Raw genomic sequence first — 25,654 nt, 5'->3', positions numbered from 1 at the left:
AGAAGTCAAAACACCGTAGAGTGAAACAGGGAGTTCCCCAAGGCGGGGTGATATCTCCGGCTCTGTTTAACCTCTACCTTTCCTCCATCCCACCTCCTCCAGACGGCATAGAGATCGTATCATATGCGGACGACTGTACGATCTTGGCATCAGGCCCCCCACCCATTGATGACATCTGCGATAGGTTGAACGTCTACCTCAACGAGCTTGCCTCATATTTCGCTGCAAGAAATCTGAAGATATCCGCCACCAAATCTTCAGCCACACTGTTCACTACAAATACGCGTGAGGTGAATTCTGAGCTGACTGTGATGGTCGATGGAGAATTGATTCCGACCATCAAGTGTCCCAAAATACTTGGCGTCACATTTGACAGCTCCTACACTTTCTCCCCACATGCCACAGCAATCTGCAATAAAGTCAAAAGTAGAAACAAGGTCCTCAAGTCACTCGCTGGCAGCACTTGGGGTGCAGACAAAGAAACCTTGTTGACCACGTACAAAGCAATTGGCCGGTCTGTGGTAAGTTATGCAGCGCCAGTGTGGTCACGTCAGCTTTGTGACACGCAGTGGAATAATATTCAGATCTGTCAGAATGCCGCCCTCCGAACTGCGACGGGCTGCCTCCTTAGTTCTCATGTGGAGCACCTCCACCAGGAGACAAAGATCCTACCAGTGCGAAGACATAACTACATGCTGTCTAAGCAATACCTTTTGGGCTGTTATCGCAGAAATCATCCAAATCATCATCTTGTGGATAGATACCCACCGCCCAGAAGCCTTAAGGTAGATCTACATGATCTAGAGCGTGAGGTCCAGCGCTACAAGAGAGAACCTCTAGATCAAGCGGCATATCAAGCGGGTCTGAACAACATTCATGCAGACACGGTAGCAGACGCGTTAACTGGCTACCGGGTGAATGTAGTCCTTGGAGTACGACCGCCACCCATTGCACCCGAAGAAATCGACCTCCCCCGGCAAACCAGAGTGATTCTGGCTCAATTACGTTCCGGCAGATGCAGCCGCCTCAATTCCCACAGAGCTAGGATTGATGCCGACGTGCAAGATGTATGTCCCGACTGTAACCAGGGACCGCACGATACACGTCACCTGTTTAACTGCCCGGCCAGACCCACTCGACTCAGACCCAGATCCCTGTGGACGCACCCCATCTTAGTCGCGGAGTTCCTGGGTCTTGACACTCAACAGAATCAAGCAGACGAAAGATAGTACACAATAAACTGCTACAACAACAACAACAACAACCAAAAGGCCGATAGAAAGATCAAGTGGTGCGAGACACCTCGAAATTTGATGTCAGAGGTTTTAGAATGAGCGCAGAAAATCGAGACGCTTGGAACGCTATTCTACGTTCGGCTAATAAAACAAAGGTTCTGTCATAGCCAATTAAAGTAAAAAAAGGATACCTTACAAATGTAGCCAGCATTAGAAAGGAGATAAACACCGCTCACAATTTTGTTGATGTTCACGTCGGGATTTGCAAACCTCTGCGCCACAGTGGCCTTCTCCCGCTAACCAGCTGAGGCTAAACTTTGATTTGCCAAGACGAATAGTGACTGATCGAGACATCTTTCACATTGTCGATGTTTGCTGATTATTGTAAAGAGAACGATATTCAACACATCAAGGTTGCAGTATGGACACCCCGACCGAATGGGTTGGCCGAACGGGTGAACCAAACTATTTTGTCTTTCCCGAGGCCTTCACTGAATTCCAAGAACTGGGACAACGAACTCAGACATGTCCAATGGAAGATCAATACGTCGGTCAATGCTAGGTCAATGCTAGGTCGTATAAGTATTCACTTATTGATCTTATTTTTGATTTTTAACTACGAGACATCAGTGGTAACAAACATTTGTCTGCGGTTGCCGATGACAACGAAATGACGACTCCAAGCGAACACCGAGAGAATGCCATGAATAATAGCTCAGCAGCGAGAGAGGTGTGGAAGGCCAGGTTTGACGTGAAATATAAACCACCTTTCCAGTACAACGAAGGTGATCTAGTTTTGATTGAGAGTGCAATGCCGAGCACTGGGATATCTAGGAAACTTGATGCAAAGCACAGAGGCCCAGGCTTTGCGATTCGACAGATACGTCATTGAATTCAGCAGTGACAAGATGAAGCCATGATGTATCTAGGCAAATTTTTATTTTTGTAGAAAATTTTGGCAAAATTTGGTCACAAGCTAATCTCAGCTTGTCGTTGAGCTTATTTCAAATAGAGGAAAAATATTTCCTTTCTTTGTCAGTAAGGTGTTCATGGATAAACCTTTACTAGTGCTGACGATATCATGAGGCCTTTGACCTTGTGTAACTTTCCCACACAGAGTTCTCGCTTGATCAACAAAAAGAAGATCCCTTATAACAAGACCTAGAACTTAAATCAGGTGGAGTAGATTCATATGGAAAAAGTCTATGCATTTGTGAGGAACTTGTTGGTTATTTTCGAAAACATACCTGAATATGTTTAGCACAATGAATGTGTACCTTTCTATGAACGTATATTATTGATGTTGTAAAAACTCGAACTACTAGTTGTGTACGTTTCAATTCGTTCCTCTGTTATATGGATTTCATCCTCTTGTTCGAAATAACTATCATTTGCATTTTCTTGCCTAGTCGGCAATTTACAAGAGTCCGAAGAATCATCCAATTGTATGCAATCCATTATGTCTTCAGTGCTGATGGTATGAGTTACACCAGATTCTGTGGGGGCTACTGTAGCAGGTTGGCTGGTGGGTGGTGAAGGAGGAGGTGAGTCGAGATCATTCAAGAAATATACATTAGTGGGTGAAGCATCGTCCATGTCTAGCTCTAGATTGTTAGGGTCCAACTGTAGAGCAGTATCTTCAACAATCTGAATATCATCATCATCATCATCATTATGGACATGCGTATCATTTCCATTAGGCACCATTTCATTATTTGTATCCTCATCGATAGCAATAATCTCCTCGGCTTGTGCTGCGTTTATCACCTGCTCTTCAGTCTGGTAAAGTGTTGCGATATCATTGTAATGTTCTTCCCCCAACGTTGCATCTGCATTATTTTCCCCACCATCTGAATCCGTGGTACCCTCTGCTGCCATCAGTGTAGTACTTTTGACACCCTCATTATCCGAATCCACAATGTCCACCGATCTTAAGTGCACTACTCTGGCATGTCGCTTTAAATCGTATTTTAGGAAAAATTCCTCGGGGCATTCAGCACATTTGAAAGCCTTTATCGTATAGTGTTCTTTGCGCAAGTGTTCTCTTAGCTTCCACTTGGTTATAAAGCCCTCTTTGCACTCGGGACATTTCACCGGCTTGTCCAGATTGTGTTTGGTCATTAAATGATGTTTCATATGGGTAATTTGACGGAATCCCTGGTTACAAACCTCACAAACATACGGTCTTTCGCCGTTGTGTATGCGTTCATGATTTATCACAGCATAGCGGGTGCGGAATCTCTTGGGACACTTTGTGCAGGGAAAAGGCTTGATGTCTTTGTGTATTAGAAAATGAGTTCTCAATATGGAGATGTTTTTAAATTTCCTATTACAAACTGCACACTTGTATCTTTGATCCGGACACAGCATTATTAGGTCTGGCGGCACCGAAATATTTGCAAGTTCTCCCCGACCTGGCCGAGTGCATGACTGTTGTATCTTGTGAGTCTCAAAAACAACTTGAGAACGAAAACTGAAAAAACAAAAAAGAAATCTTCAACACTTGTTCACATACATATGTCTCCAAGCCTCCTTTACCTTTTGCCACATAACTTGCAATGCCATTTTTTATTTAGTGAATTAGGGGCCTGTTCTCCCGTGGGATGCACCGTCCTTTGGTGTCGTTTCACTGCATCCGCTCTGCTAAAGGTCATATTGCAAATGTTGCATTGAAGCCTGGACTGGTCAGCGTCGCAATTTTCCATATGCTTGCGCAAATAGTGGGCCTTTTCATATTGACGATTGCATATTTTACACTGAAACCCTTGGCCATTGGGATGCTCTTTTTCATGTTGCAACAAACGATAGCGTGAGGGAAACCTTTCTAAACACTGCAAACATTGGAAACGTGTCAGCCCATGCTGCACAATATGCAGCTGGTAGTCTTTTTTTCTCGGAAAGCATTCAGAACAAGTGGCACATTTATACGTCTTTGTAGTATTGGGAAAATATTCCGTGTCATTTTGGTCAAGCTCTAATGGTGCAGGTGACTCTGAATTAGACCTTACATCTATGCTTAAAAAATCTTGAGGTTGCAGCAAATTGGAACTAGAATCGGAGGGCACGCCTTCACCATTGTTGTAGCCATCCACATCAACCGCCCCGCTTTCATATTCATTGAAGGCCATTGCTGCGTGTGTTTGGAGTAGCCTCATGCTGTCAGTATCTGCAGCCGCACTAAAACTTTCGCTTGAGTCGATGTCATCTACCAAATTAGAGGGCACACCACCCCTTTCTGCCATTGCAGTCACCGGTATATGATAGTCGTAGTTTATTTCTAAATTATCAATTGCTTCGGTCTCCGATGCCATCAGCGTCGACTCACTATGAGTGTCCAAATTGTCGGGTTCGACTGTCACCACAATCTCTTCACTTTGTAGGAAATTATCAACATTGCTGGCATTAGTATAGTGTTTGTTATTCTGGATTGCACATTCCTCCTTGATAGGCTCTTCGTCGGATATATAATGTACCTCGGCCTCTTCTTTCAGTTCTTGAACCATCGGCTGGCCTTCTTCAGAGTTTTGAGAACGCCTCTTTTTCATTTCGCTTTCAAGATGCTTTTGCATTTCCTCGCTTTGCTTGCGCAGCGTATAGGACATGTCCAGTCTGGCATCACATTGACCACAAATAACTTTGGGCAAGACATCATTGTGCTTTATCTACTCCAGAGAACAACAACAAATGTATCACATCATCCCAGAGTGTTGAATACCAGCCAACTTACCTCGATATTTGCACATTTGAGTAGTTTATCTCGCATTTCCAGACCCCCACTAAAAATATTTATTAGATTTTGATTATTGCCGCATATTCGGCATAATTCCAAAGACATTTTGTTAAAAACAATTCCCCTAGAAGCAACGACCACTGCTTAAAATTTGTAAACAAACTGAAGTTCAGAGCTCAGGAAAAAATATAACAAACGGCGTCATAAAAAAATACAAATTTGGCGCGCAGGGTATGCTTTAAACAGTAGTTGAACAACAGTGTTACCCCAAAACACCTGTAGCAAAAACTAAAAAAAGTACTATAAAATAAATACGAGTGTTCGCGTACTCAAAAATTTGCCCAAATTATTACTGTATATCGTTCGCGTACTATATTTGCCAGCAGAAGAAAGTGGAATAGTGCGTGAGAACCAAGTCTGATTTAAAAAGGTGGTATCACGCGAAAAGCTGTTAACAGCCGGCAAGATTTGATGGCAAGGTGGATTTAAGAAGGTGGTCTCACGCGAATAGCTGTTAGCAGCCGGTCAGTTTTGACGGTATAAAGATGACAGACTTTTGTTTGCATTCTCTGTTTTGTTATCTTCTTTCTCGCATTTTCTCTGCTAATGTACGCACATGTATATACACAAGCACACACATTTTTTGTGTGTGTTGACAAAACGTCGATCAGCTTGATGGCAAGATAGCGGATTGCAACATGATTTGTGGTTGTTGTACAAATGAGACCACCCTTAATTGTATCGCCATGGTTTGACGGTATTAAAATGTCAGATTTTTGTTTACATTCTCTTTGTTGTCATCTCCTTTCCCGCATATTACCGGCTCATGTACGCACACATATACACACACGCACACAAATTTCTTTGTGTGTGTTGACAAAGCTTCGATCAGCTTGATGGAAGGATGGCGGATAGCACCATATAATTTGTGGTTGTTGTACAAATGAGACCACCTTTAATTGATTGGCTATGGTTGTGACGGATTTAAAATGGTGGTCTCACGCGAACAGCTGTTAACAACTGGCCAGGTTATACAGTTTTATGATGTCAGATTTTGGCATGATTGAATTAACAAGGTTGGCTAACTTGTCCAACAACAATTTCTAGACACTTCCTAATTGACATTCTAGTTTTTATTTGCATTATCATGTGTAGCAGCCACAAGATCAAAAGATTTATGATTAGAAATGTGTAAATAATAAATTAAAACAATTAAAATGTGAAAAAAGGAACAAAATGTACAAAAATTTTAAAATCTAAAAAAAGCATTGGGAAACAACTTTGGAGTTGGACAATTCCATCAGCTGGGTAAGTTTGCCCCTGTTTCTAGTGGGCAAATTTTGCAAATGTACATTTTGGGTATGTTTCTTATTCAACCATGGATAAGCCGTAAAGGGTAAATATAAAACGCAACAAGCAAGTCTGTTTGTTTGCCTTGAGGTGGTAACGCCATTTACCAACCTGTCAAAACAAGACGAGAAAAAAATTGCAAATGTTTTTTTAAAATTTGCCACTTTAATACGCAAAACATGTGTGGGCTGAGCTATCAAATAAAATTTATTAAGATTTGTGCACGCATTTGTATAAATAATTGATTTTAATTTTATTTTGCCATTCACAATAGGGGATTTCTGCGGGTGGCCACACTTAGGTGTGAAAAACATATCATGGCAATCCTGACAACAGATGTTCTACATAAGCCTGCACTGGTAATTTATCCAGAATTTCGTTGTCCTGGATCGATGTAATTTTCATACAAATTTCATTGCACTGCACTATATAGTACTAAAATAAAAATCAGCTATTATACCCTACACCACCACTGTGGTACAGGTTATTATAACATAGTGCATTTGTTTGTAACACCCAGCAGCACACCAATCGACTCAGAATCACTTTCTGATTCGATTTAGCTATGTATGTCCATTTGTCTTTTCATGTTAATTTGTGTACAAACTACAGGTTGCAATTTAAATCCGATCACCCCTCCCCCATATAACCCCGAAATAGGACAAATTTACCGACCGTAGCAAATAAAAGGGTGTAGAACTCGAATCAGATATCAACATTCGGTAAAAAGTGTCTATAGGACCGTCCCTCCCTTAAAGTGGACAAATTTACCGTCCATGGAAATATGGAACTCCAATAAAATATTTTTTAGAGTAGTATATCTAACATAAATTTTCAGGACCAAGTCACCGAGTGGCCTCCCCAATCCCTAAAACGGATATGTTTGCCAACTACAGAAATATGGGACTCAAAGTTATTTGAAAGTAGAGTACGAATCTGATGACTGTCCAACCCCCAAAACACCCCCACCACCCAAAACGGACATGTTTGCCGACATCTGAAATATGGGGTTCAATGGTAGTATTTGGGTGTAGAGAACGAATCTGTTGTCTGTCTAGGGGGCGTCCCACCCCTATAACAATCCCCAAATAGAACGTATTTGCTTACCATGACAATTTGCGGCTCAAAGAGAGTGGAGCACGATGTTAATTGTTTAGGGTCCACCTCCCAAACCGGACATATTTACTGACTATTGCAATAAGAGGGATTATTGCAATTAAACCAATGGCAAAAAATGGTTCAAACAAATTATATTTGAGAGTAGAACACTATGCTAATATTTTTTCAGGGCCTTTCAGGACCAAGTTTCTCGCGGTCCCCCACAATCCCCAAAACATCCCCGAAATTATTTACTGGTCATGGCAATATGGAACTTAAATAAAAGGAAATGGGGAGTAGAAACGTATCTGATATCCAAATGTGTGACCAAGTGCTTGGGGGACGACTCATCACAACGCCTATTAACTCTCGCGTCGTTTAAAAAACTAAAGAAAATATATTGTGTTTGCCTGCCTAGCCGCTTTATTAATAATAAAGCGGCTAGGCAGGCAAACACCATATTTTTAGACCTTGGACTTTCAAGGTTTTCAAATTCTTTAAATTTTTATTCTTTAACATTGCAATAAAATTTCCTTTTAAGTAATTTGAAGCCTTTTTCTTCTCACACATTGAACTACCAAAAGTCTAATAAAAAAACTTCTACACTTTGATGCTCGTTTTTCCTTTTTTCTGGGTTGTGTAGATGCCAATTCCACCTGCCGAGTCCAAACCAAAAAAGGACGCTTTATTGCGAGGGCTCTAGCCAGCTTGGCTTTGGTTGACCTCCATCATGAAGTACGTCTTCCAGCCGGCTCTAACAAAACATATGGGCAGCCATAATGACAGTTTGGTGTCAGCTGGTTATCTCTCTCTCTCTCTCCCTGATGGGAGCCAAACATAGCCAGCAGGTGTCGCTGGAGTCATATTAGAGTCATTAAGGTGGCGCTGGGTATGTACATTAGGCCGCACACTACATAACTAACATTTAAACTTTGCTATAAAAATAAAATTTCGTAAAAAACATTTTTGCTTTCTTTTACAATTTTTGTTTATTAAAGCATTCTATTCCTCATCATTCACATGTTGTTCAAGAGCTCCATACATCGACAACCGACGAAAGGCACAAGGAATATTGGTCGACTATAAAATAAATTATAGCCTTATATTTGCCCGAATAGTCATGGCTCATAGAAACGTTGAAAAAATCCATGCGATTTTTGATATCTTTGAATTGATAAACATGCTAAAAAGAAAGAAAAAATTTAATCAAATAGTCTAATTTAAAATACATCAATATTTTACTCCTTTTTTTGGGGGACAGACACGATTCTCTTCAGGAAATTGCTTGATAAAAGGATACCAGAATTCTTTGGGACTAAAGGCGGTGGCACAAAAATTTGAACGTCTAATTGAAAAAATTGAATCTACCCAAGTACCACGCTCCCATTTATATATCTCGACTTCTAGCTAAAAATTATAAGGATATGACAATATTTCCTCTTATAGAAATTTTGTAAAACTTCTGCCTCTTTAGTTGACATAATTGCGACTTTCTCACAACGGAGGCCGGAAAACACAGGCAATTTGAACAACTTACGGATATAGGAACCTGAGGATCAATATCAACTAAGATGGTTACATTGCCATTGGTTATAATCGTCTCCATGTCATCCGCATACTCATTGATCATATTAAACTCGACCAGCTCCTTTAAATTTGTTGTACCACCATCATCATGAGCATCGCAGGCTTGAAAGAAGGTCTGATCGTCACCAATTATGGCATAGTCTGCTGCCTTAAATATACACAGGCGAAGGAAATGTAGTAGACATAAGAGTTCAAAAATTATAAATCTAAGATCTGTTACCTGAAGGCACTGCCAAGCAAACTGAAGTAATAATAATTTGAATATTTTCCACATTTAAAATTGTTTTAATTTTTTAGAGAAATCCTCAACTCACTACTAGCGCTAGCTGCTAAACTGGCTATTTTATAATAAATCTTAACAATAGAAATTAAATGTTTATCTGATCTGATCACTGGAAAACATGTTATTCTCTAAATCTATTTGTTAGAAATTTAAATTTTATTTAATTTGTTGCTGCTTATGGTGTAAAAAATATCATGTCAGATGGTAGATAACCCATATTTCCCATATAAAAACATGGGTCAGAAACACTACATTTATAAAATTATTGTTGTAACTCCATTTGTATGTTGTGGTAGCGACCCTCGTCAAGCTCAATAGATAAGCAAGCTTGTTCCAGTTCAAAGAACCTATAGCTTCCGAAACGTAATGACCAATTGGTTACTTAAAGACGACATTCCTATCGAGTTTCACAGGCAAACAGTATTTAGCCAATTACCGTTGCCGCCGAGCCTCTCACTGAGACTGCAGCAGCAGCCACTCCATATACGGAGCTTTCCCCATTCCGCAACGCGCCCTGTAACTCTCAGCTGAGCTTCTCGTTGTTGTAGCAGTTTTTTGTGTTCTATCTTTCATCTGTTTGATTCTGTTGAGTGTCAAGACCCAGAAACTCTGCGACTAAGGTGGGGTGCATCCACAGGGATCTGGGTCTGAGACGAGTGGGTCTGGCCGGGCAGTTAAACAGGTGACGTATATCGTGTGGTTCCTGGTTACAATCGGGACATACATCTTTCACGTCGGCATCAGTCCTTGCTCTGTAGGAGTTGAGACGGCTGCATCTGTCGGAACGTAATTGAGCCAGAACTACTCTGGTTTGCCGGGGGAGGTCAATTTCTTCAGGTGCAATGGTTGGCGGTCGCTCTCGAAGGACTACATTCACCCGTTAGCATTTTACCGCATTTGCTACCATCTCTTCATGAATGTTGTCTAGACCCTCTTGATATGCCACTTGATGTAGAGGTTCTCTCTTATAATGCTGAACCTCACGCTCTAGATCATGTAGATCTACCTTAAGGCTTCTGGGTGGTGGATATCAATCCACAAGATGATGATTTGGATGGTCTCTGCGATAACAGACCACAAGGTATTGCTTAAACGCATGTAGTTATGTCTTCGCACTGGTAGGAACTTTGTCTCCTGATGGAGGTGGTCCACATGAGAACTAAGGTGACAGCCCGTTCGGAGGGCGGCATTCTGACAGATGTGAATACTATACCACTGCGTGTCACATAGCTGATGAGACCACACTGGTGCTGCATAACTTACCACAGATCGGCCAATTGCTTTGTACGTGGTCAAAAAGGTTTTTTTTGTCTGCACCCCCAAGTGCTGCCGCCAAGTGACTTGAGGACCTTGTTTCTACTTTTGACTTTATCGCAAATTGCTGTGGCATGTGGGGAGAATGTGTAAGAGCCGTCAAATGTGATGCTAAGTATTTTGGGACACTTTATGGTCTGAATCATTTCTCCATCGACCATCACAGTCAGCTGGGTATTCACCTTACGCGTATTTGTAGTCAACAATGTGGCTGAAGATTTGGTCGTAGATTTCTTGCAGCGAAATATGAGGAAAGTTCGTTGAGGTAGACGTTCAACCCATCGCAGATATTAACAATGGGTGTGGAGCCAGATACCATGATTGTATAAACGTCCGCATATGATAGATCTCTATGCCGTCTGGATGAGGTGGAATGGAGGATTGGTAGAGGTTCAACAGTGCCGGAGATATCACCCCACCTTGGGGAACTCACTGTTTCTCTCTACGGTGCTTCATCGGGAACTATAAGAGTGTTCAAAGACAGGTTGAGGACAGTAGTAAGGTATTCAACTCCAGGTAAATCCAGATTCTTCAACATCAATGTAGAGATTTCGTCGGGGCCTACGCATTGGATAATTTGGCGCTACGGATGACATTCGTAACTTCGGCCAATGATGGCTGTCCATCGGCTCGGAGACCACGGATACGGCGAATGTTACTCTCGGGATGTACAATAAATTGACAGTTGAACAACCTGCGCATCTCTTCGGATCAGTCACGGTTACTTCGCCAAAAGTGATTGAAGTCCTGTCATCCCGTCTACCGGGGTTCAAGATTGACTTAGCAGTAGACCACAGCTTGCCTAAACCGTTGCCTAAGTTACATTGCTCCAAGTGTTCCAGTCACAAAGTCCGCTTATGTTCGTTGACTACCCTGTTTATTTTCAGATTCAGAATTCATATGGTGAATAAAGCAAAAAATGTGTAAATAAGGCCACTTGGTCTTTCTAGTGTTTATCAAACTTAGCCATAGCTAATACACTTAAAATGAAGACAGAACACACTCTCACAAGAACAACAACGAGTTGGAGATCTGAGTTCTAGGGTTAAATATTAAGATCTATTGTATAAATTCCTGATGAAAATAACTTAAAATATTTGTAGCACCTCAAATGAATGGCCTTTGTAGAGCAGTAGCCCAAATTTGCTTAATATGTTAGCTTGTTCTGTTGAATATCCGGATTTGTTATATACATCTCGCTGAAAATAACTTAAAATGTTTGTATTATCTTAAGTAAACGTCTCCGAGTAAGGATTATTCTAAATAGCTAAGCGGACCCCAAAATACTGTTTGAAATTAAAATGTTACAATAAATTTTCCAATATTGTAAATAAGTTAAGATGAACTACAAATAAACTTTTAAACTTTCACTTACTGATTCAAGTCATGTTCCAACATGTGGAGTTTTAGATATTCTATTGTCTTAAAAATCATTTCGGGACAGGCTGAACAAGCAAACTGATGGCACTGGGTCAAATGATCCTGATATTCCGCAGAATTTGCGAATTGCATATCACAATCGGAACATTCAGTCATCTCCTCTTCGGTGTTAGTGTAATGAATTGACATATGACGTACAAGACTTTTTCTGAACAGAGGGTGGGGGAGAGAGATAAATAATCAGGGAATGGACAAAATATTTCAGATTTCAATGTACTTACTTTAAAGCGAAACATTTAAAACATTTGCGACACTGAAATTTCTTTGCTCTTTGGGGCTCTGATGCCGACGATGCCGATACCTTCATTACAGCTGTATCCAATGTCTCTCCGTGTGGGAATGATCTTTGGCTGGAAGCAGTAGAAGTTGCTGCTTTACTATTTTGAAATATAGGCTGGTGTATGTCAAATTGATTTTCCGTTTGTTGCTCCGTTGTGGTCGTGTGAATTTTCATATGTATTTTGAATTTGTTTTTAGAACAAAATTTCTTTTGGCATATAATGCAAGTGAAGATTTCTTTTCCAGTTGAGGTTTTTTCGACGACCACGTGATACTTCAGGATATGGATCTTAAATAAGAAGAAAAATATATTAATTCGAAACAAATCACAAAAGCTGGATTCCGTCCAAAAACTAACTGAGAATATATGCTTCTTATAACTCATACCACAACTGTGGTACTATATCTACACAGAAAAAATATTGACTTTAATTTGAACAATTAAACATGGTATTGATTAAAAACAAAACAATTTTAACAAAGTGATTAATTGCTTTGATAATTTTTGACTTTAAAATTCTATTTTCCATTGGACCATGACTTGCGATTGGTAAGCAGTGCTGGCAGCTCTTTTTCGCAAAAATCGTCAAAATTAAGAAAGAACAAAAATCGTCAAAAATTTTGACAAACATTTTAAAGTAGTGCAATTTTCTAAGGATGGAAGACCAATATAATCTTTATCAATAACTTTACTTCAAAATTATTTTAATTTCGACCAAGAAATATCATCTGCGGACAATGTCGAATGGATCATGGGGTTACATACCATCCCAACTAGAGTAGGTTGTAAAGCACACATCTGAATTTGGACAGGACTCTTAAAGACGACTTGGTGCACAAAGCGCAATAGAAAACAAGGAAAATCTTACATTCCTTATTCAAATCCAACGTATTCCACAATATAATATGGATATAATTTTTATTGTAAAAACAAAACAAATTATAACAAAAGATATGGAGTTCCGACTTTAATATGATTGGAGAGCTAATAACATTTTAAAGTTTTATTTTAAGGCTAGATGTTGTAAACGTCAAGCTTTTTCTGTATTTCATTGGACATTTCTCAATTGCAGACTTAAAGCGAAGTATGCACCTCTAGCGTTTTCATTACCGGTATCGTTACCGTAAATTTCGCTTGCAAGTAAGCAGGATGCACTTATAAGGTGAGGTCATAATGATTTTGTAACTAATTTAAATGTCAAAGGCTTGATAACACAAATTTGACTTTTTCTAAATCTAAAAATTCTATTTGATCCGATATTCCACACATAAGCAACAAAATACCTGTTACGCAAAAAAAAATTCATTTGAGTTGCGTACCTGTCATGGTACAATTAGGAGGTAATGTCATTGGCGCAACATCAAAAATCTACGAAAAACGAAAATACCTTGAGTGGCAAATGCCGTAAATTGAAATGTCAAACTGGTTTTAGAAATAAACTTTATTTTACAACTTATCTTCTTCAAATGTGTTTTATATTTGTATTTTCATCATTATAACACTGCTTTGTTGCTTATCGGATCAAATAGAGGATTTTTTATGATATTAAAAAAATATCACAGCTGCGGTATTAAGCCTTTGACATTCAAATTTACTGCAAAATCAAAACAAAAATAAAAAAATTGTACTCAGCTGTTTGCATGACCTCACCTTATTAGTGCATCCTGGCTGCAACCGAAGTACATTCTCATATCACAGCTGCGGTATTAAGCCTTTGACATTCAAATTTACTGCAAAATCAAAACAAAAATAAAAAAATTGTACTCAGCTGTTTGCATGACCTCACCTTATTAGTGCATCCTGGCTGCAACCGAAGTACATTCTCAGCTTAACTCAATTTTTATGATGGAAAGATACACTATCGAGCAAAGCGTTAGAGTTATTCAAAATCAATATCGCCCCTTTAAATTTAATAATTATGCGGATTTGTCGAACGAAGTCAACCATAACTTTAATTGTGATCTTTTTTCCCAATATGAGGTCAATTTCAATACAAGTAAATCTAGAAAAAAATCGTCAACTTATAAAGGGATTCAAAGTAAAAATAATCAAGCGTCAGAGTGGACAAAAAATCGTCAAAATGCCGAAAAGTCGTCACGTGTGGCAGCCCTGTTCGTACAAAAGACTAATGTTGAACAAATTTTTAATTGGACGAATTAAAAAAAAAACACACATGTTATGTGAATAGAAGTGCAAATTGACCTTGTACGCATGCACCACTGAATGCAAAAACAAAATATCTTGCTTGTCTCCCACACAATCATATTTTCATGTTGTGCATTCCCGATCTAATTCAAGAGAAGACAACAAACAATTGGCGTGCCTAGATGTGGAACATACACAAAATTAGAATTCCACTTATCACTGATTTTGACAGATAGTGCACTCAATATTTTATTGTTGGGCAACTGTCACTACCTGCATATGAATATACCTTGGTTTTGCACTTTACAGATATGGCACCAGCAATGGAAAATGTAAATGTATGAAAAGTAAATACCCGAGAGAACGACGTGCAGTCCAATCCCTTTCCTAGTATTCCATCTACCTGCACATATTGCTATTTTAATGACTTTGATTTGAAGCCCCATTGACAGCAGTAAAAAATGCAATCACGTTTGAAAAACTTGACTTGGATTTTTTCCTCATCTACATAGGACAAACGCAACTAGAAGATTTTGTTAACCGCTAAGACTTTATCCGCTTTACCGACGTATGCGGACCTTTCAGGACATGCTCAATACGAGGCAAAATACTTTGGGACTCCTATTAAGCATGTCCTGAAAGGTCCGCATATGTACGTCGGTAAAGTGGAAAAAGTCTTAATGGTTAACAAAATCTTTTAACTAACGACGATAAGCCCAGAATTTTTTTTTTTTACTTTTTGATATCAAATAATGGTCAATTATGGAGATTAAATAAATTGCAGAACGTGTATGGTTAGCAAAATTCTCTTTTCAGATTCCCACAATACCCAAATCGCAAACAAATCGAAGGATTAATTGAAGCTAGTACATACCGACGTATGCGGCCCTTCAGGATAAACTCAATAGGAGACTCAAAGTATTTTGTTATTTTTATCTAATATACTTTTTGAGATCAAAGTCTGAGGTGTTTGAAAAATTCATAATTTTCAAAGCCCAAGTGGAGAATCTAACAGGATGTAAGATCAGAACTTTGCGTTCTGATAATGGGCGTGAATACATCCATTCAGAATCTAATGCATATTTGGAAAAGGAGGGCATCTCTCGCCAAATCACGGTACCTTTTATTCTATTGGTTGCCCAAAAAGTAATTGCGGATTTTTCATATAGTCGACGCTAACAAATTTTTTCACAGCTTGTGACTCTGTAATTGCATTCTTTCTTCTGTCAGTTATCAGCTGTTACTTTTAGTTTGCTTTAGAAAAAAAGAGTAAAAAAAGTATATTTAATTAAAGTTCATTCTAAGTTTTATTAAAAATGCATTTACTTTCTTTTAAAAAATCCGCAATTACTTTTTGGGCAACCCAATACATACCAAACTTCTGTCGAACTAACAACAATTAAAGCTTCTATGAACTGAACAAGGATGATCGAGAGACCGGTGATAGACTGATTTGGACCGTATATGGCTCAGAACAGAATACCGCACGCAAAATTTCAGCCAAATAGGTCAAAAATAGCGGCTTGTAACGACTCAAGAAGTTAAATCGGGAGATAGGTCTATATTGTAGCTATATCAGGTTAAATACCGATTTGGACCGTACATGGGACAGTTGTTGGAAGTCTTAACAGAACACTACATGCAAAATTTCAGCCAAATGAGGGCTCAAGAAGTAGAACTGGGAGATCGGGTTATATGGGAGCTATATCAGGTTGAAGACCGATTTGGAACGTACTTGGAACACTTGTTTGAAGTCATAACGGAACACTAAATGTAAAATTTCAGCCAAATCGGACAAAAATTTCGGCTTGTAAGGGCTCAAGAAGTAAAATCGGGAGATCAGTTAACATGGGAGCTATATCAGAGTATAGACCGATACGCACCGTACTTGGCACAGTTGTTTGAAGTCATTACAGAACAGCATATGCAAAATTTCAGCCAAATCAGACTTGGGGCTTCCAGGGGCTCAAGAAGACAAATCAGAAGATCGGTTTATATGGAAGCTATATCTAAATCTGAACCGATATGGCCCATTTGCAATACCCAATGTTTTACATCAATATTAAGTATCTGTGCAAAATTTCAAGCGGCTAGCTTTACGCGTTCGATCGCTATCGTGATTTCGACTGACGGACGGACGTCAGAATGTGGGGTCTTAGACGAATATTTCGAGGTGTTACAAACGGAATGACTAGATTAGTATACTCCCATCCTATGGTGGTTGGTATTAAAATCATTTTAGATTGTAGCGAAGCGTATGCTGTAAAATAATTGAGCTGTAACTTGAATCGGGAATACTCATTGGTAAGAGTGCTGCTATTTCTCAATGAAATGTTCATTATTTTTATATCCCCACCGAAGGACGAGGGTACATTCAATTTGTCATTCCGTTTGCACACAATGCTGGAAACATTTTGAGGTAGTTTGCAATGTAAAAACTTCTCCCCATGTAAAAACTTTTCACCAAAGAGGCCATTCGGACTCGTCTATAGGGAGGCCTCTTACCATTGAGCTTAAACTTGAATCGGACCGCACTCATAGATATGCGAGAAGCTTGCCCCTGTTCCTTAATGTATATCTGAGGTTGTGGGGATCCAAAGTTCGACCCAATCGTTATACTTGTTATTCGTTTTTTATACCCACCACCGTAGGATAGAGGGTATATTCATTTAGTCATTCCGTTTGCAACCTATCTAAATGTTAATTTCCGATCCCAGAAAGTATATATATTTGGGATCGTCTATTTCTAACACGATTTACGGAGTCCGTGTGTATGTGTGTCTGTCCGTCCGTCTGTTGTAATCATTCTACAGCCTTCAAAAATTGAGATATTAAGCTAAAATTTGGCAAATATACATAGATATTTTTGATACACGCTGGGTAAACTCTTGAACGGGCCAAATCGGACCATATTTGGATATAGCTGCTATATAGATCAATCTGCCGATAAAGGGTCTGAAGCCCATAAATGCTTTATTTTTTCTCCACTTTCGCTGAAATTTGAAACACTGTGTAGCTTAAGGCTTCCCGACATCTGACCCAAATATGGTTCAGATCGTACTATATTTATATATAGCTGCCTTATATACCGATCTGCCGATAAAAGCTTTATTAATTACCTGATTTCGATGAAATTTTAAACAGTGGGTTAATTTAAACCTCCCGACATCTGACCAAAATATGGTTCAGTTCGGACTATATTTAGATATAGCTGTCATATAGCCCGATCCCCAGATAAAGGGTCTGAAGCCCATAAAATCTTTATTTATTGCCCGATTACGCTGAAATTTAAAACAGTTTTTTTGAGCCTCCCAATATCCGAGCTAAATATGGTTGTGGTCGGACTATATTTAGATATAGCTGCCATATAGACCAATCTGCCGATAAAGGTTCTGAAGCTTTTCATCCGATTTCGCTGAAATTTGAAACAGTGGGCAGTTTTAGGTCTCCTGACATCTTTCCCAAATATGGTTCGGATCGGACTATGTTTAGTTATAGTGGCCACACAGACCGTTCTCCCGATAAAGAGTATGAAGCCCATAAAAGCTTTATTTTTTATTCGATTTCGCTGAAATTTGAAACAGTAAGAAGTTTTAGGTCTGACCTAAATATGGTAAAGATCGAACTGTATTTGGATATAGATGTCATATAGACCGATATGCCGATTAATGGTCTGAAGCTCATAAAAGCTTTATTTATTACCCGATTTTTTTGAAATTTGAAATGCAAAATTCAACAGTGACTTATATTTATTAGACCACTCAATGTCCGTGCCGAATTTGGGTGCATAAGTTATCCAATTTTCACCGGATTATGACGAAAGAGGGTTTTCATATATACCGGAGGTGGTGGGTATCCAAAGTTGTTATTATTGGGTTGCCCAAAAAGTAATTGCGGATTTTTTAAAAGAAAGTAAATGCATTTTTAATAAAACTTTGAATGAACTTTAATCAAATATACTTTTTTTACACTTTGTTTCTAAAGCAGGCTAAAAGTAACAGCTGATAACTGACAGAAGAAAGAATGCAATTATAGTGTAACAAGCTGTGAAAAAATTTGTCAACGCCGACTATATGAAAAATCCGCAATTACTTTTTGGGCAACCCAATATTTTATTTTTTTGTAATTTTTCTAACTCACCCTCAGAGCATCCTTTTGCCGGAACAATATCAAACAGTATTCGCATTGAAACGGTTTCTCCCCGGTATGTCTCCGCATGTGAAATATAAGACTTTTACATTGGGTAAAACCGCGAGTACAAATATCGCACACATAGGGTTTTTCTCCGGTATGAGTGTACATATGCTGTTTAAGTGTGGCCTTTTGTGAAAAACTTTTCGAACATTCGGTACATACATAGGGTTTTTTGCCCTCATGCGATTGCATGTGACGATTCAAGTTGGTCTTGGTGCTGAAGTCACGATTACACTTCTTGCAATAGAAACGTGTAAGTTTCGGCTGTAGATCCCTAAGGCGAATGGGTGATTTGTTATTAGCTTTATTTGGTTGTACCTTGGCAATGGATTTTGCATTTATATCTAAGGAATTAGGATTTTTGGCTGTGGCATTTTCTTCATCTTGGTCTTCGTTTTCATCTTCGCCTTCTTCTTCAACTTCGTTGTCTTGAGCTAAAGATATCTCATCATTGTGTTCGAACTCGTTTCGATTATACATATCGGCTTCATCATTTCTTAAGGGATTTTCCTCGACTGAGTCATCGTCAATGTATTCAGCGGTGTTGTACTGATTGTTAAGCATTGTTTCGTATTCACGCAAATAACCATCTGCCTCTTCTGACACCATAATACCAATGCTCTCATCGCCAACACCTGCAAGCGGCGATGTATGCAGAGTGTCATTGGATTCCAAATTGAGGTCATTCAATTCAGCCGAAGATGATTGGGACAATTCATTATTGATGCCAAAATCTTGGGTGTTGTTGTTCTTGAAAATACTACTCTCCGTTTCATCTTTCACGGTCTTTTTATCATCCAAATCGTCTTCTTCGTCTTCCTCTTCCTCATTAACGTGTTCTTCCTGGTAATGCTCAACATCTTCTTCAGCATCATTGTCATTTTCTACCTCTTCCATTGGTTGTGGCCGCAGTCTTTCACCATTCGACGTTACACTTTCCAAACTTTGTTCTTCCTTGGAGTTCGGTTCATCTTCTTCTTGGCACAATGCTGCTAATTCATCATCATTTTCAAATTTAATTTCATTAAGTGGCGAATGAATGAACAAAATCTCCTCATCACGCACATAGGTGGAATGTAAGGACACAGTTTTACGACTTTTGTTTTCACTCGTGCTGGCAGTTGGTTGCTTGATTGTCACTCTTGGCCTTAAAACCAAATCTCCACTTGAAGTGGTACCGCCACTGTCCTCTTTCGATACTTTGCTTAAAGGTCCTTTGAGTGGTGACAGTTTTCGTTTTTCACAGCGCCTATCCTCATTTTTGCTATGCTTACTTTTAGGTGAAGTACTCTTAACTGGCGTTTCAGATTCCCCAATTAGTGTTAGCATTTCATCTTCGGTGAGATTCTGCTGAGAATTCAAAGCACAGTGGAAATTACTTGTAGTTTTGCCACTTTTATTGTTTTGGGTCACTTCTCGAAACTCATCACTGATTTTCGTCAGGAACGCCTTTAGATTTTTCTCGGATTCGTGAGCAGTTAGTATAAAAGAGTGCGCCACCTTGAGGCGAATAATGCATTTGGAACATATTTCTTTTGGTAGATTATCCTCCTGCGATACCTAAAAAATTAAAACAGAATTTGATCATGAAAATCCAAACAAAAATGATATTTTTATATTTGTCGGGCGCGAACTTTGAATACATATGCGCATGGGTATCCCATGTTGGAAGAGCTTTAAGCTCTGAACTGACTGTTAAAAAATAGCGAGGTGTTAAGTTCATCCTCTCACATGAGAAGTGAATTCAAAAGATTTTTCTTCCCTATTGTCAAGGTGTTGTGCGACTAAGTGCCTATTGACTTCTTAAGGCTTGAATTCGGATAGATATAACTAGATGGATAGAGCTTGTTGATGCCCTATGTTTGCATTTTGCATCCTATAGTGGAGGGTATAGAAAATAAATAAAATTGGAAGAAATTATTTTACATTGGGGATATGACTGAGGTAATGATAGCCAAACTGTCCGCCCGCAGCTAATTACCCCAAAAGGTCCACTGCTTACCCCGTCCTTAACCTTTCCACCGTCAACAAAAAAGGACTTCCCTGGCATATACTCTGTCGCGCCGTGATCGCGCAGAAATATGGCCATAATTCGAAAAATACCAGTTGTGTTCTATCTTTCGTCTGCTTGATTCTGTTAAGTGTCCAGATCCAGGAAATCTGCGACTAAGATGGGCGGGGCAGTTTAACAGGTGACATGTTTCGTATGGTCCCTGGTCACAATTGGGACATACATCTTGCACATCGTCATCAATCCTTGCTCTGTAGAAGTTGAGGCGGTTGCGTCAACCGAGAGAAAGAGCTACTCATTTGCCAGGGGAGGTCAATTTTATCAGGTGCAACGGAAGGCGGTCGTTCTTCAAGGACTACATTCACCCGGTAGCTATTTACCGCATCTTGGTGAGAATGCCATGAAACGTGATGAGCATTAAAGTCTCCTTGAACCTTATGGTCAGATAGTAGCCCACTTATGTCGCGCTAACCGGCGGTATGTACACGTTGTATAGCTCTATGTCGGCAGTACCGGACCCGACTGCTATCCCCATGCACTCCATGTAGAGGTCACTAGCGCCAGGCGCAGGCGAGATAGATCTATACTGCACGGAATGGGGTATTACGAAGGCCGATCCTCTACCTCCATTCTTTAAGCGATCTTTACGTACCACATTGTATCCGTAACAACCGTTGCAATTCAGCTGCAAAAATGATATAATGGGTTGCCCAAAAAGTAATTGCGGATTTTTTAAAAGAAAGTAAATGCATTTTTAATAAAGCTTAGAATGAACTTTAATCAAATATTTTTTTACACTTTTTTTCTAAAGCAAGCTAAAAGTAACAGCTGATAACTGACAGAAGAAAGAATGCAATTACAGAGTCACAAGCTGTGAAAAAATTTGTCAACGCCGACTATATGAAAAATCCGCAATTACTTTTTGGGCAACCCAATATAAGCTTCAAATAAAAATTCTCTGAATTGATTTTTGTGTTGGCTGCAGTTATGGTTTTTAAACGTAGGTTATATAATACAACGCGTCTAACAACATTAATCGTTATCAGCGTCACTCAGGAAACTGGTTCATTGTGTCGCCCAAGAAAAAGATTTCAAAAGCGCAGAAGAACATAGACAAAATTTACAAAATTTGGCAGTGCAATGCCAGACATTAGAATGAAGGAAAATAAGAAGCCAACATGCATGATATTAATGGAAGCCAGGCGGGTTGGTGAAGTCGCCTCCTATCTGCCGTTTCAAGCCCCTATTGTAGTCAAGAATGGCGAAAAGCTATGTGACTGGAAATAATTTGGACACAAAAAAGGTGTTCATTTAACCATAGTCCTGCGCCTACTCCCGCAATTTCAGGGCAGTGCCACAATAGGTGCTCAACTGTCTATAACTCCTCCTCATCCTCATCATCATTGTAAGGACCCCCATCAGTAGTGAGAGCGGCAGCTCCACCACATGTATTGGTGAATAACACCAACTGTATCTTTCGGCGGTTTATGCCAAGCCCATTGGCCAATCTTGGCAGCAGATTAAAAACGTCATCATCGTAGCCAACAAAATGTAATCCCTTTTCAAATGATCTGAAAATCCCACAAATATACAAGAGCCCTAAAAAGGGGTACAAAAACAGTTCTTGTGGTGATTGAGCTCCAATCACAATATTCATATTTGAGACCTTTGCTAGTGGTAGGCTTATTATCCTGCTCATCAAAATAGTATGAACTCAATTCACGAGGAATCCTCATGTTCACCAGAGAGTCATACATTTGACGCATGTGATGTGTAGTTCCTGGTTAAAATCGAGACACACGCCTACGAAGTTGGAAAAAATGTCATCCAAATTGGAATTGAGGCAGAACTATTCTGGTCTGCACTTAGTAGCTATATTATCGCTACCATAACCTATTGGGTTGCCCAAAAAGTAATTGCGGATTTTTCATATAGTCGTTGATAAATTTTTTCACAGCTTGTGACTCTGTAATTGCATTATTTCTTCTGTCAGTTATCAGCTGTGACTTTTAGTTTGTTTTAAAAAAAAAGTGTAAAAAAAGTATATTTGATTAAAGTTCATTCTAAGCTTTATTAAAATTGCATTTACTTTCTTTTAAAAAATCCGCAATTACTTTTTGGGCAACCCAATATTTATATTACCTGCCATCTTGGTAGTTTTATGGGTAAAATCTCTGAAATTAATGGGAATTTTGAACATTTTTAAATTAGTTTTTTCTTGCTTAACACTGAAATACTAATAAACTTATTTCTTCTTGCTCTGATTGGTTGAAGCAAATCCGTCGTAAATTTTAAATGTCACGGCGAATCTTTTTTTTAGCCCTGTATACAAATTTTAATATATCAAGTTCCCAAAAAAGATGCTTTTTGTAGCAATTCGTTAACATTTAAAAACCATTGAAACATTATAAGCCTTCCAATCATATTGTATTCCGAAAAAATGTATGAACCTTCAACATTATTGAAGTAAAAAAAAAACATTCTATTTGCCTTCCACCCTTCGAAAATTGCACCATTTTATTGATTTAGACTAATTAAAGATAGTGAAGATTTTGAGATTTTTTCGAAATATTTTAACGATTTGCCACTTTTTTTCTCAACTTTGACGATTTTTTTGCGAAAAACACCTGGTAGCACTGTTCACTGGTCCAGTATAGAACCAGAAGTTTCTGGGCAGTAGTTACAAGATGTTGATCTGGATAAACAGGGATTATCCCTGCGAATTATTCATTTATCTATTGAGCGAGAATTTTGAAATTGAAGAACCTCTTATGCAGGTAGAGATGAATTGCATACAAAATTACGACAAAAACTTCCCTTAATTTGCTTTTAATAATCCCATAAAAAGGCCATATACGGAAATTAAGTGGCAACACCTATAGAAATAAAAACATATGTCAAAAGATTTTGTTGCTAGGTCCTTAATTTTATCTCAATACCGGCATCGGAAGACAATTTTGATGCATTTTTTACGAAAATTATTTTATACCACGTCGTATCTACTGTTGGCTGACAATTTGACTTCTCTTGCTGCAAAACATATTAGTGTCAGTACTGTGCTCTCAACTTTTGGTGTAACTGCAGCAGCCTTCTGTACCAAAGTTTCAAACGCCGATAACATTTCAGCAAATAGTATCATGGATAGTGGAGAATTTAAGTATGAATCGGGCAAAAGTTCTGTAGCTTTTGTAACTGCACCAGATGAGAAAATTGCCAAGAAACTAGCCCACGGTTTGGTGGAGCAAAAATTAGCAGCATGTATCAACATCATACCCAACATACAATCCATTTATATGTGGGAGGGCAAGGTAAACGAGGACAATGAATATCTGATGATGATAAAGACTCAAACAACACATGTGGAGGAACTAACGAAATGGGTTCGCGACAATCATCCCTACAGTGTGGCAGAGGTCATAACATTACCCATAGAGAAAGGAAATTTGCCATATATGAAATGGTTGGCAGAATCTGTGCCAGAGAAGAAGTAAATAAAGTTCATACACAATGAGATTTAGGTTATAGTTTTGTACATTCAACAACCTTTCTTCATGATCGAATATTGTAAATAAAAAATAATAAACATTTGTAAACTCAGAACCTTTACATAAATACGCAAGCAAATTTTGTAATAATAAAAGATAAAGAAACTCTTGGAACCGAATTTGATGTTAAGAGAGTCTGTCATACAGCTTTATTTGAGAGGTTTTACTATGGTAATCACTAAAATAAATAAGAAAAATCAGAAAACAAATAATTGGCGCGACTAAGCGGTTGGAGACTTTAATGAGCACTTTGGAATCGGAGTCATACGGGATTTTGGAAGGATGTAGCGTCTTTCAACCGGAAGTTTCCGCAGTTCTAAAGGAACTGAAGACGATGGCAATGCGGGATCGGACTGTCAAGATATATATACAGAGAACAGTCAGGTGGCTGTGAAGTGCCATAGTCTTCAGGGACATGTTAGAAGATGCGAAAAGCTTCTTTGAACCATAGGGAATGTTGTCAGGTTTTGTTAGATCCCGATTATCAATGTATGGGCCGACGACTTGGTCAGGAATGGAAAGCAAATCGTGCTAAAATATCTATATGGGTTCACTCATCTTCTTCTAGGGCGAACATGATGGAATTAAGATCTCCGAGTGAAGTTAATGGCATTCCCTCTAACTTAACATAAGGATGAAAAAGCGTTTCACTGTTGCAACCACACGACAGCGTTCAAAGGAAAAAATCCCTTATTTTGGTCAAGTTTTAGGGGCCGATGTTGATTTCAAATAACATTAGGGCATTGCATTTTGTATCAATGGATCAGATAGGGTCTGAAATTGCTAAGTTTCAAATGAAATGCAGAAAAAAACTTGACTACTAGAGGTGGTTCACATTCAGCATTGGCCCTTAAAATTTAACCATCCCTCATATAAGCCCATGCTCGTTTCAAATCCTTGTTTTCCTAGAAGCCTCAACTTTATTTGAGTTGAAAGTTTGGAACATGAAGTTCACTTATGCCCTTCCACATCAATTTTAATATGTCCTAAAATAGATTTAACAGGCTAAGACCACTGTATATTTTTGGTAAATCTATTGTAACCGATAGAAAGATCTGTAAGCTTTTAATTGTTCCAGTCTATCACCAACGTTTTGCTTGAATATTTACCCAAACAAGTCTTTGAGCACTATATGCATTTTTAAGATTAATTGGCAACCCTTATAAAAAATTGCAAAATAACACCAAACAAAACTACTACAAAACATTAATCTTGTAATAGAATGAATAAATTTAAATTAATCGACTTACCGTTAGTCTGGTTGTAAATATAAACTTTTCCAACAAATCTTTATCGCTGCATAAATCCGAAGATTGCTCATTTTGCATACAAACACGACACACATTAATATTAAACAAAAAATTCATTGCTACAACTAGCTACTCTATCGACTCAGTCACAAGTAATAGAATGACAATGGGCTTGGAGCTATACACACACAT

General features: G+C 38.8%; 3 protein-coding genes across 3 annotated transcripts; 1 reads left to right on the top strand and 2 right to left on the bottom strand.

Moving 5' to 3' along the window:
• Positions 1-1,802: 1,802 nt before the first annotated feature.
• LOC106095653 (uncharacterized) lies at positions 1,803-25,601 on the bottom strand. Its single transcript, XM_059367290.1, has 11 exons — positions 25,463-25,601; positions 18,603-20,216; positions 12,259-12,605; positions 11,973-12,185; positions 9,229-9,241; positions 8,951-9,148; positions 8,469-8,596; positions 5,319-5,476; positions 4,963-5,108; positions 3,774-4,897; positions 1,803-3,708 (listed from the first exon to the last, which is right to left on the bottom strand). Exons 1-11 carry the CDS (start codon positions 25,577-25,579, stop codon positions 2,517-2,519), a joined length of 5,250 nt encoding a protein of 1,749 aa, XP_059223273.1. The 5' UTR covers positions 25,580-25,601; the 3' UTR covers positions 1,803-2,516.
• LOC106095661 (uncharacterized) lies at positions 8,417-9,370 on the bottom strand. The gene is made up of 4 exons (XM_013262945.2): positions 9,221-9,370; positions 8,951-9,148; positions 8,656-8,820; positions 8,417-8,596 (listed from the first exon to the last, which is right to left on the bottom strand). Exons 1-4 carry the CDS (start codon positions 9,272-9,274, stop codon positions 8,441-8,443), a joined length of 573 nt encoding a protein of 190 aa, XP_013118399.2. The 5' UTR covers positions 9,275-9,370; the 3' UTR covers positions 8,417-8,440.
• LOC106095660 (protein CutA homolog) lies at positions 23,547-24,331 on the top strand. The gene has a single exon (XM_013262944.2). It carries the CDS (start codon positions 23,562-23,564, stop codon positions 24,156-24,158), a length of 597 nt encoding a protein of 198 aa, XP_013118398.1. The 5' UTR covers positions 23,547-23,561; the 3' UTR covers positions 24,159-24,331.
• Positions 25,602-25,654: the final 53 nt, after the last annotated feature.

This window comes from Stomoxys calcitrans, chromosome 4 (genome assembly GCF_963082655.1).
Source record: "Stomoxys calcitrans chromosome 4, idStoCalc2.1, whole genome shotgun sequence".
Classification (NCBI taxonomy): domain Eukaryota; kingdom Metazoa; phylum Arthropoda; class Insecta; order Diptera; family Muscidae; genus Stomoxys; species Stomoxys calcitrans.
This window is presented reverse-complemented; position numbering and strand designations above follow the sequence as displayed.